This window comes from Pogona vitticeps, chromosome 2 (genome assembly GCF_051106095.1).
Source record: "Pogona vitticeps strain Pit_001003342236 chromosome 2, PviZW2.1, whole genome shotgun sequence".
In the NCBI taxonomy this organism is placed as follows: domain Eukaryota; kingdom Metazoa; phylum Chordata; class Lepidosauria; order Squamata; family Agamidae; genus Pogona; species Pogona vitticeps.
Window position 1 is genome coordinate 286,493,365 of NC_135784.1, and position 12,722 is coordinate 286,506,086.

The 12,722-nt window shown below is 39.5% G+C and overlaps 1 protein-coding gene across 1 annotated transcript in view; it reads right to left on the reverse strand.

Annotated features, from left to right (window-relative positions):
* MTREX (Mtr4 exosome RNA helicase) overlaps nucleotides 1-12,722 on the reverse strand; it is a 71,828-nt gene that overhangs the window by 19,723 nt on the left and 39,383 nt on the right. Inside the window, exons 18-21 of the mRNA XM_020805552.3 lie at nucleotides 12,198-12,266; nucleotides 6,929-7,057; nucleotides 1,641-1,751; nucleotides 869-1,057 (exon numbers count right to left, since the gene is read on the reverse strand). Of these exons, the coding sequence (XP_020661211.3) occupies nucleotides 869-1,057; nucleotides 1,641-1,751; nucleotides 6,929-7,057; nucleotides 12,198-12,266 (498 nt within the window). The remainder of the gene's footprint in view (nucleotides 1-868; nucleotides 1,058-1,640; nucleotides 1,752-6,928; nucleotides 7,058-12,197; nucleotides 12,267-12,722) is intronic.

Here is a 12,722-nt window from a genome sequence, read left to right on the forward strand (position 1 = left end):
TACTCCCATCATATCAATACAGATGCTCTCAATGGTACAACAAAGCTCATCCTCCTTCATTTCTCTGCAGAATATGTATTTTTTTTTCATATTCTGTCAAATCTCCAATATGTCCTCCAGGGAAACAGCATACCCTGTGGGTCTACAGATCTTCCTGGCATATTTCAGTATGAAACCCATGCAGCAGAGAATCTCCTACTATAACTATCCTTTTTGTAGGATGCGGGTTCAGTGACTCTGCCTGACTGAGCTTCAGCCTTTCTCATATCTGCCCACAAGGTCTCCTTATATCTTCCTCTGAAGACATTCAGTTGGAATGCTCTACATCTGTCCTACAGGATTGACTGACACAATCTTGTCAACTGACACAATTACAGTAGTACAGGTAAAGCCAGAAGCCATCAATCTCAGTCTGATCTTCGAACTTGCCTCTGTGATTGCAGTGAAAAGCTTTCCAACACTAGCACTTGATCTATGTTCTATTTTCTGTGCCTAAAAGTATCTATAATGGCTTCCTAACTACAGTTGTTACAATCCAAGTTTCTTCCTGAATAAAGTTTACAGTGGAGCACTAAGGAGAGAATACAGAAGTTCTAGCTGATCATTCCCTTGGGAGGACTATACATTATTTGTAGGAAGCAGCCTTATAGCAGGTCAGACTATTTTACCATATAGTCCAATAATGTCTTCTGACTGACAGATACATAATAGATGTTTTTGACACGTCCTGCTAACTGTTCCTTAGTAGACCAGTTGGCATTAGCATGCAGAGATGCCAAAGTTTGCAGACTTTCTGTATACAAAGCATATTCTCTTATTTCCAACCTATGGTACCTCTAAAATTATACATATTGGAAAAGTACCTTACCTGTGCTTTTCTTTCACAAAGTTTGTACACAGTTTCCAAGTTAGAATCGTTGTGAAGTGGATGAGAATACATCCTGTGCTCAAACGCTTCTATTTTTTGGATTACTTTTTTCAGACCTGGATCTTTAATGCCCATATCATCAATAGGATCCAACAAGGGAACTCCATCAGGAAACCGCTTCTGCACTTCCTTAAAAGAAACAAAGGGAGGGGGAAATCTTAATTATTTCCAAAAAAAATCCACACCTCTCCTTCTCTGTATATCTATGACTAGAATTCTGTTGGCAAAACTACTTCTGCTGAATGTCATCCTGGCAGTGGCACACTTTGGTGGTTAAAGACCTCCACATCCCATCCTGTAGCATCCACATGGTGAAAAGGATGACATGGGTGTCATGAGACAAAAGTAAGAAGTGTTTAATTTCTGAAAATTCCTCCTGCCAATGACATCATTAGTTACTGCAGGCATAGTTAGCTCAACAAGATTTCAACCTATATCTATCATTAGCATGACAGTATAGTGGCAACAGGATTAAGCTATCTACCAGGAACTACACATTTGAAATCTTGCTTTTGCTAGGAAGTCATTAGATGGCCATTGGCAAACCATTCTCCTACAATCTCAATCACCCCATCTCTAATATGTGACATAATAAACTTGATTTTCCAGATAAATACATGTGAAGCATTTTAAATATTTCAAAGCACTAATCAAAACTTTTTAAAAAAAAAAAAACTCCTCCACCAAAATGTTTATATTTGTAATGTCTTACCTGTATGGACTTTAACACACTCTGCCTGTTATCAAGAGGCCTTAGGTCTTTTGGTATATAAAGTCGAACACTGCTGATTGCCGACAGAAGGTGCACCAAAACAGGAACAACCTGTCAAAACAATGACGGGTAAACTAAAAATCAGATCTCAGACTGCTCAACAGCTGCACTATTTTTTGTGCAGTGGACTGTCAAAACAGTATTAAACTACAACTACTCTGTAGCATGAACTGGACTCTGAGGTTATTAATCAGGTAATGAAGTCACACATCTTGAAAGCTGTCAAAAATCATCAGTCCTTTTATGTCTTTTTTGTAAACTCAGCATTTCTAAAGGAAATAATTACATTATGAGATTACAAATATGTTTAATTATAATCAATGTTGTTATCTTAAGAACAGTATCAATCATTTTGGTTTAGGTTCTGGCTGTGGAGCCAGAGGTAGGAGTTCAGTTCCCCACTGTGCCTCCTTGACAGGGGCTAGACTCGATTGTCCTTCCAGCTCTGCAGTTCTAAGATTAACAACACAATAACAACAACAACAAATCAATTTTATCATAATCTTGAGAATGACATGCAAACATTTAATGTATTATGGTTGAACCACATGCAAAGGACTTGTTCAGATTGCCCTTTTAATGAGGAGAATACCTAACAGATTTTTATTATAAAATTTTTATTATAAATTTTACAACTGCAAGATCTTGAGTTATTTTTCTTTTAAAAATACACCCTCACTCTTCAGTTGTATTTCCAGTAGGAATCAAAAAACAATAGCACCAGTATTAAAGGCCAAGACACAAGAGGAATTTGAATGAGTTTACCAAAGCAACCAACACATCAGCTAATACCATTATTTTTAAAAGATTAAAGTTGCTTTCACAAGGGAGTGGGAATGTTTGCCGCTGGACTTTTTAATTCACTCTGAAAACCTATTCACTTTTGGCATATTAAAGACATTCTAGGATATTGCAGAATTTTTACAAAAACAGCATACAGATCAAAATAAACATACCTAGCCACTAACACACACTACAGATATTTGTTTTAATCTCAACATATAAAACAGATTAGATATACATCCTATATTGGATAAAATGAACATGCTGACACACCCTAAAACAAGCTAGACATGAAATTCTATTTCAAAATACTGAAGTACTGGAGAACACCAGCAATCATTATGTTACACTGCACAGGGAAGCCATTGAAATCCACAAACACAAGCAGAACTTCAGCAAAAAAGAATAAAGTTTAAAACTCAACAAAGCCTGGCTCCCAGCACTGAAAAATACAGCCTGCAAAAGGTTAACGAACTCTACCCAGCCACAAGGATCAGTGATCACTGCACACAAAAGACCAGGAAATGGCACCCATCAAGCACAGTGACAGATCATCTCTCCCCCTTGCCACAACAATACACCCACAACAAAAAACACGATTATCACCATAATCACCCAATCTCCTGCAAAGGACAAAAGCTGATCCCACAGCTATAAATACTCAACTATCCAACAAACTGCAACAGAGCACAGACAAAGTTCTGACTCCTGTGCTCTGAAGATGCCGGCCACAGAGACTGGCAAAACATTAGGAAGGAAAACCTTAAGAGCCCGGAAAACCCAAAAACAACCATCAGTGCATTTCATGTTAGATATACAGTATAAGAACTTAATAAATACCAGGGATGAGTTAGTATATGCAACTCACTCTGATGTTAACAAGCCTTTGTTGATCCAAATGCAGCCACTACTCCTATTATCATATCTTCTAACAATTCCCTAAGACAGAATGTGCCTAGCTCATGGCCAACTGGCATAGTTTCATTATGGAAAAAAGTCATTTTTCAAAGTCCACAGAATAAATTGTCAACTGAGTTGGAATGACAGAAAAGGAAACTGTATATATTATTTAATGACTGGATTTTAAAAAATGAGCATTTTTCTTCTGTCAGGCCACCAAATAGTTTAACAGAGTCTCCAAGACAGGCTGAAAACTGGGTAAACAAAATTTTGAAAGAAAGGCCTGAGGTTTAACAATTAAGCCCACTATAGGCTTGAGTAATGACGGGTGGGATTAACTTTGACTAGAATGCTATATGCAAAGAGTCCAAAACCACATCTTGCTTTATGCACTCCCTTCACAAATATACAGGAAAAAACAACCATCAAACTGACATAGAAGTGGAAAAGCTGAAAGCAAGGCTAGGCATTTAAGTGGAAAAAGCATACCTACCTAATAAGAATTAGTTAACAGTTATTACAAAGTCTTGACTCAATAGAGGGATAGCTCACCCAACAGTTTAAAACTCAACAAAGTTTATCAATTGTAAGATACCTAATTTATTGCAAAATTTATCACAGATACCACTATGAACATCAGAAGGATAATCTCAATTAATGAAAAATACCAGAGCATAAATATACAAGAACATTTACTGTAATTTGTAGCTGGCTGCTGAGTATCAACTACGCAAAGAATCTCTATTTCTTTCTGTCACACATATGCTCACAGAATAATAATAAAAAGCAAACAGTTCATTAAATTGCAGATCTATATGAACGAGTCAAACTCAAGTTATCAGCTGCTGGTGGAAACTGTACAGTTACAATCACAAAGACCTGCCAACTCTTTTGTGTTGTTCTATAAAATTGTTTTAATGCCTTTTATTGTACATTCTTTTGGGAAGTTCTCAGAAGATGGCTGAGGTATTTTTAGAACAGGCACCATAAGGAGGCGCATACCAGAAGTGCATCAAATGTACATGGCATGGAGAAAATGGATAGGTATTTTGCTACCAAGGTGTATTATTATTATTATTATTATTATTATTATTATTATTATTATTATTATTATTATTATTATTATTATTATTATTATTATTATTATTATTATTATTATTATTATTACTACTACTACTACTACTACTACTACTACTACTACTACTACTACTACTACTACTACTACTACAAGAATTCCTCTGACAGAATTCTAGAGGTTCCAGCTCACAAATATACATCTATAGATACTGATGTACATTTCACTCATCTGGAGTTGAAGTGTGTAGGTGGGCTGGAACCCTCAGAATTCTGCTTTAGTCCAAACTAAATTTAAAATAAAATAAAATAAAAAGACACACCCCTATGTGCTACTATATAATAAAATGGTGGCAACCAACTTGGATTGCTTGAAAAATGGATTAGACAATCTCATAGAGGATAAGGTTTATTACTTGGCCCTCTCACAGGAACCAGGGTGACAGCTGTGTGAACAGAATGCTACAATAGCTAAGCCTTTGGTCCACTATAGGTCTCCTTAAATTCTCAGTAATTCATCCTTCATGCATTTAACTGGCTTAGTCTATATTTCATCCATGTAACTCTATACACATGTACCATGATTATGGACCTCCATATGGTATATGCATGATTTCACTATACAACTTTTAAAACACTGCAGTTGTGTTTTTGCAGTTGTATCTATGAAGTACTGTATGTATGAAGTGTTGTACAGTATTCCTAGAGATGACTGAAAATTTGTGATTGCTAACTTTATAATAGCTTCTTCACAAATGCAGCTCACCACTCTATGTTGCATTTAACAAGTAGTAACAATGTACATGTCTATAGTGTGGGAAGTGGTGGCGCTGCAGGTTAAACCGCAGAAGCCTCTGTGCTGCAAGGTCGGAAGACCATCAGTCGTAAGATCGAATCCACGTGACGGAGTGAGCGGCCGTCGCTTGTCCCAGCTCCTGCCAACCTAGCAGTTCGAAAGCATGCAAATGCGAGTAGATAAATAGGTACCACCATGGTGGGAAGGTAACAGCGTTCCATGTCTAAGTCGCACTGGCCATGTGACCACGGAAGATTGTCTTCAGACAAACGCTGGCTTTATGGCTTGGAAAACGGGGATGAGCACCACCCTATAGAGTCGGACACGACTGAACAAATTGTCAAGGGGAACCTTTACTTTATAGTGTGGATGTTCTATGGGATGCAGTGAGTGCCAGTTCAGAGAGTAATTAATATTTTCAAAAATTATACTATCTTTCTCCCCAAGGGAAACCACAGCTGTCTCACAACAATTAAAACTATACAATGTGAACATGTTTGAAATACTATAATGTGTATATTACCACTGAAATGAAAGCCACTTTGTATTGGTAGGAAAGTAGCTCCCCATTATGAAGCCTTCAAACTTTTTAGCTTCATCAACCACTTTCAATGAAAATCTGCAGCAATGGCATTACATTTACCATATCAGTGTACATTCATCTTTCCCCCATATTGTTTAGTTGTTAAGTCGTGTCCGACTCTTCGTGACCACATGGACCAGAGCACGCCAGGCCCTCCTGTCTTCCACTGCCTTCTGGAGTTTGGCCAATTTCATGTTGGTAGCTTCGATGACACTGTCCAACCATCTCGTCCTCTGTCATCCCCTTCTCCTCTTGCTTTCACACTTTCCCAACATCAGGGTCTTTTCCAGGGAGTCTTCTCTTCTCATGAGATGACCAAAGTACTGGAGCCTCAGCTTCAGGATCTGTCCTTCCAGTGAGCACACATTTCCTTCAGAATGGATAGGTTTGATATCCTTGCAGTCCAGGGGACTCTCAAGAGTCTCCTCTAGCACCCATACTGACTCTTAAAACAATTCACTCCTCTATATTGAAAAATAAATAGGAGACCACTACTGGTAGATAATAAAAATGAAAAATACTTCTGGCTAAGTTCCAGTTTGATGCTTGCAATTCAGGATCTAAAGACGTCTATATTCCCCATGAGACAGTGCTGCCTGAGCACAACATTAGTGGGAGGAGGGAGGAGTTTCTACAACTCTGTTGTCTGTCCTACTGATATACAATACCTACATACCAGCAAAAAAGCAGTGAAGATTGCTATGATAGGAATATTCACACAAGCCTCAGATCTTATACTTCTTGCTGATCCATCCTGCATGTCTAAATAGGATCTCTCATTTCCATAGTACGTCAGCAATGTCCTGAAAGCCAACAGCTGTTGCTCTCAATGCCCCTAATATCTTTCACCAAAGAGACAAATATAAGCAGACGTTTTCTAAGCACTTAAGATTAATCTTCATCTTTGATTACAAATGATTCAGCCCTCAAAAGCATGAAAACATGTCCCCTTTGCGTTGATAAATCCTGTACATGAAGGCAACGACAATCTTCAGAACTGCACAATATTCCTTTCAGTCCCATCAGTTCTAAATATTTTGTTATATGATTTGAGTTATTGCCTAATTAGCAGCTGCCAATATAAAAACTCACCTGCATCTCCCCTTTCTCATCAGGTTTTGCTGGCTTTGCAGCCTCAGTTGCAGAATTTTTCAAGCTTTCTTTGCTACAGTGCAAGAGTACTTCAACAACATAAAGTGGGTCCAGTTCACCAGAATTAGGCTGTAACAATAGCAGAAACCACGGTCAGTAACAGTTAAGGCATCATCCTTTAATACTAAGAAGCCCAGTTTAAAGCATGAGACTTTCTACACCAGAGTATTTCCTTCAGCTTGCAATTTTTAAAACACCATAATATTCACATATATAACCTTGTATAAATTATATTGTCCTATTGCTCTACCTAAAATGGAAAATATTTGCGCATCAATTTTTTTAAAATTTCCATTTCAATTTTTATAAAAGCTCTTAGGATGCAGTAGGTCATAGTGTGTGGATTTTGAAAGGCTCTATGCAGCCTTGCATGCCAAAATAGGTCTGGCCCACGGAGATGCAAACCCCACATTTTGTGCCTGCCTTCTTCCCCAAGTCTTCTCTTAGAGGACAGGATCATATTCAAAGCCAGTCAGCAAGAGCCATAGGAAAGGTGACTCAGGAGCTGGTTCAAACCCTAAACGTTGCGGAATCAATTGGAAACAACAGGCACAATGCTGTTAAATTCCTCTTTTATTTAAGTGGACAATTGCCAAAGAAGTCCAAACTTGCATTATTTGACTTCAAAAAAGGAAACCTCTAAAAATGAAGGGATGAGGAAATGGGAAGTTGAAAAGGCAAGTCAAGAGATTCAAATCTCTGCAGAAAGCTGCAGAATTACTCAAAATAAAAGGAGCTCAGCTAGAATGCATAATAAAGTTCAGGTACCACCAAGTTCAAAAGGATGCCAATGTGCTATATAGTAGAATCAAGGAAGCTATATATGTATAAGATTTCCTTGAAAAAATAAAAGATTTGTCCAAATCAGAAAATAAAACAAAAAAGAGATAAAATTTACAAGGAACAGGCAAGCAGGAAGTAAGAAATGCAAAGAAGAAAGGAGATGAACATGTTGCTAAAAAACAAAGACCAATATATGGTTGTGTAGCTGCACCAGTGTTGTGGGAATGATGTCACCAACAGTTGCAGACTGCTGCTGATTAAAGAGAGACTGCTTCAATTTCAGGTTGTTTATGACTCATGCACAATGAGAGGAAGTCACACACAACCTGGAACTGACACAGGAACTCTTTAATTAGCATCCCTTTGCCACTGCTGGTGATATCACTCCTGCTATGCCAGCAGAGCTACAGAACAGGATTTTTGGCAACAGATTATTTAAATATGCCCAAACAAGTAACCAGATGGGGAGGCATTTGCATCTTCAGACAACAGCTGGTTGCTGGATGGTACTGAGGGCTGCAGCAAGCAGAAAAGGGAAAAATTTTGAAGGTTCCTATAGCAGAAAATTGGATTTTGTCCTTAAATGACTTTAAAGGAAGATTAGAACAAATTCATGAAATATAAGGCTATCAGTGGCTGCAAGACACAATGGCTTCATGGCATTTCCCAGTATTGAAGGCTGGATGCCTCTGAATACCAGCTACAGAAAATAACAGGAGAAGACTTTTGCACTTATGTTCTGCTTGTAGACTTTTACAGACATTTGGTTGGTCACTGTGGACAAAGGATGATGGGCCACAAATGTATTTGGACTGATTCAACAGGGTTCTTTTTGTGATCTTTCAAGGAGCCTCAGATAAACCATATTATCTTGGTAACAGCCACTGCCCTATAACCTCAGTGGTTCCATCTGGCTATGGAACCAGAAGCTGGGGGTTCAATTCCCCACTGTGCATCCTTGACAGGGGTTAGACTTCATGATCCATAGGGTCCCTTCCAGCTCTGCAGTTCTAAGATGATGTGGTTCTTGACAACACAGACTATAGAATAAAGCTGGCAAAGGAGACCAAGTTAGCAGACTCAGTCTTCTTATATACTGCATTTTTTCTGTGTATAAGATAATACTTCCATGTAAAATCTTTAGACTAAAAATTGAGGGTCATTTTATACACAGATGTAAGCTGAGGAGAGAAAACGGCTCATACCTTGCCTCTGCAAACAAGCTTTGTTCAATCATGAGGCTTAGCTTGCTACAGTCAGGGTCCTGCAGCGCTTTGATCCGTTTCTCCCTCCATTTACTAAGCTCCCACAAATCCCGCAAGGTGCTAGTGCCCCTCTATTCAGCACTGGTTTGGCCTCACCTTGAGTATTGTGTCCAGTTCTGGACACCACTCTTCAAGAAAAATGTTAACAAAGTGGAACAAGTTCAGAGGAGGGCGACAAGGATGATCAGGGGGCTGGAAACCAAGCCTTATGAGGAAAGGCGAAAAGAAGGACGAGGGGTGATAATGATAGCACTTTTCAAATATTTCCAGGGCTGTCATGCAGAGGAAGAGCAGGATCTGTTTTCAATCATCCCAGAGTGCAGGAGAGGCAACAATGGGCTCAAGTTAAAGGAAACCAGATTTCAGTTGAATATTAGGAAAAACTTCCTAACTGTTAGAGCAATACGAAAGTGGAACCAGTTACAGTGGGGTCTTGACTTGCGAACGGCTTGACATGCGAACTTTTTGAGCTACGTACTTCTCCATCCGCAAAAATCCATTTTGACTTGCGAACGGAGAATTGACGTACGAACCAAAAAGTGGGGAAAAAAGGGGCGGGAGAGGCAGGGAAACTGCTGTTGTTCGTCCATTGGCCAGGGCAGTGCCTGCTGCTCCTGTGGCTGCGGCTGTTCCTGCCTGTGCTCTGGCTGGTGGTGCCGCTGGATTTGCAGGCGGCTCCCTCCGGGCGGGCAACTCGGAGCCCGGGCAGGGAAGCCGGTGCACGCTGCCACCGCCTGGTCCTCCTCCATGTCTCCCACTGCCGCCGCCGCCGCCAGCATGCCGACCATCAAGCGGGAGCGACCGGACCGGGAGGAGCTGGGGCGGAGGGAGGGCATGGAGGAGCAGCAACAGCTCCCTCCCCCGCCTCTGGCTGCTCAGCCCGTCCCCTGCCCTGAGCTCTGTGGAGCTTGGGGAAAAAGCCGGGAAGATCGGGGTGGAGGGAGGGCGTGGAGGAGAAGCAACAGCTCCCTCCCCCCGCCTCTGGCTGCTTGGCCCGTCCCCTGCCCTGAGCTCTGTGGAGCTCGGGGAAAAAGCTGGGAAGAACCCCCAAGCCCCCCACTCCCACCCACACCCTCTCCCGGAGGACGCCCAACGAGTTCCAGTTCCTCAGCGGCCGGGAGACCGCCAAGGACTGGAAGAGGAGCATCCGGCACAAAGGTACGGAGGCGGCGGCGGCAGGGGTGCAGATACGGATCAAATGGTTTTCAATGCATTCCTATGGGAATGCAGATTTTGACCTGCGAACTTTTTGACTTGCGAACTGCCTTCCAATACGGGTTAAGTTCGCAAGTCAAGACCCCACTGTACCTCAGGAGTTGGTGAGTGCTCCAAAACTGGAGGCATTCAAGAAAAACTTAGATAATAACCTGGCAGATAATGCTTTGATTATATTCCTGCATTGAGCAGGGGGTTGGACTTGATGGCCTTGTAGGCCCCTTCCAACTTCACTTTTCTATGATTCTATTTAGCAGAAAGAGTCCTGTGGTTACTGCTATGTGATAATCCACTCACATTTGCAAACCACCAATATGCAGTCACTTTAGTTGCCCATGCCTCCATTACAAATGTTTATATATTGTATAGGGATATGGCAAAAGCTCCAAATTAAAGTGCCAAGATAGAAACACCTCTACAAAACTGGCTTGTTTTAAGGATATTTGTGGCTTAGTTCCTTTTGTAAGAAGGAAATAAAAACAGTGAGAAGAAACTAGCACGTGGTGGACTATTGAAAGACATTAAGAATTCTACGCTACATCACAGATAATTTTAAAATGTTCAGATCAGGGAAAATGCATGCTTTGTTCCCCTATTAGATTACCCCATGATCAAAGTATTTATTCTTAAAAATGGTTGTGAATTATACTGTCCTATTTTGTATAAAAGCTATTTACAGCAGCTGTTTTACATTAAGGTTTAAAGACTGATGTTTACTTCTGTCAACTGAACTGCGTTTTAAAATGTAATCCATATGTGGAAAAGCAACTTTAAGCCAACATTTAAAAACATGTGCTGTTTACCGAAAACTTGGAACAGGCTGACGTATGAAGAAAAAAAAGCTCTCTAAGGACATTTGGAGCAACCGATGCTGGGTTACATCACCATCACCAGTTGCATATTGTTACAGGTAGCCAAGAAGTCATATACAAATTCTCAAAATGGACTCTATTCTTTTCTAGTAATATTAAATACGTACTATGTGGACTAAAAAGAGAGAAAAGAATATGTAATATATACTTCTATGTTACTGCTACAGAGGGAAGCCAGGTTTCTCCCATCTTCTGACCTTACATCCTAATTAGGATCCACTCCACCTCCTTTCTGGCATAAAATGTAAAAAGGAGGAAAAGGTAGTCTGCCACTAATCCAACAATTTACCAAGCTGTCAAAGATTCTGTGTCGTTTATTTGATTCCAAAAAGCAAAGCCCAAAATATCTAGGTATCTTAATATAGCCAGTATAAGTGAAATGAGTCAATGAGAGTATGCAGTGAGGATAGTATTCCAATTAAAACTTATACAGTAATTATAATTAATGAATAAGAAAACTTCTGAATTTAGTACTGCTGAATTTCACAAAGCTATCACTTTAAAAACAGGTGTGCAGACAGCATCACTCACCCTGACATTCTTGGGCCTGGAAACAATTAAATAAAAAATTATTCGTTGTCTTTAGTTATTATTATTATTATTATTTATTTAATTTATATCCCGCCTATCTAGTCGTGGTGGACTACTCTTAAATTTTAGCAGCCATCACAGCTGCCTACTACATAAATATTTTTATAGTACAACTAACTGTCCCTATTAATTTATAAAGACTGGCCAGTTCTGTGGGGTTTGATATTTCAGTTAACATAAGTAATGTTAACTGATCTTTTACAAATTAAAAACTAAGATCAGTTTCAACCTACTTTGAATGGTTTAATAACAAGAAGTTATTTTTGTATAATGATGCAACATTAATGCATTACTGTTAACATCAGTCTTTCAAAGCTTTTTTATGATAGCATATGAAACTCCATAAGAAACCAGGTCTTCTCCATGCTTGTCCGCAAATGTGAGCATCTTAATAAGAACTAGTCTGTGGTTTTAAGTTATCACTTTTTTGATCAGTACATAATTTACATAATAGTGGAGAAAGCCAAGTAATGCTGTTTTTACCTTAACATTGGATTTCTTCGAGAAATTTACTACAACTCCCCAGCCAAAATCAGCATCTTCATTTTTCACCTTAGAAAAATTCAAAAATTAAGTTCAACATCTAAATACCATTCTGACCTCTATATCTTATGTTTCTACACATATACACAAAGTTCTAATTGCAAGACAAAGAGCAGCAAAATAACACCAAAAACATTTTGACAATAATTTCATGTTTATATTGTCCTTGAAATAGACAATGTAAACTGTCAGAGTGTCCCTCCTTTAAAAATTTACCCACGCCATCCAATCCTCAGGCCATGTTCCTCCAGATTGCCACTCCTAAGGGAGGCCAGGAAGTCATCTACCAAAAACAGGGCTTTCTTGGTAGTGGCTCCTTCCCTTTGGAATGCAATCTCATGGAGCTGAACCAGTCCTCCTCCCTTGCAACCTTTAAGAGAATGCTCAAAACAAGACTGTTTATCAAAACCTTTGAGAACAGCCTTTCAATGTCTTATGGATTGACAATCTTGACTATTTCCCGAT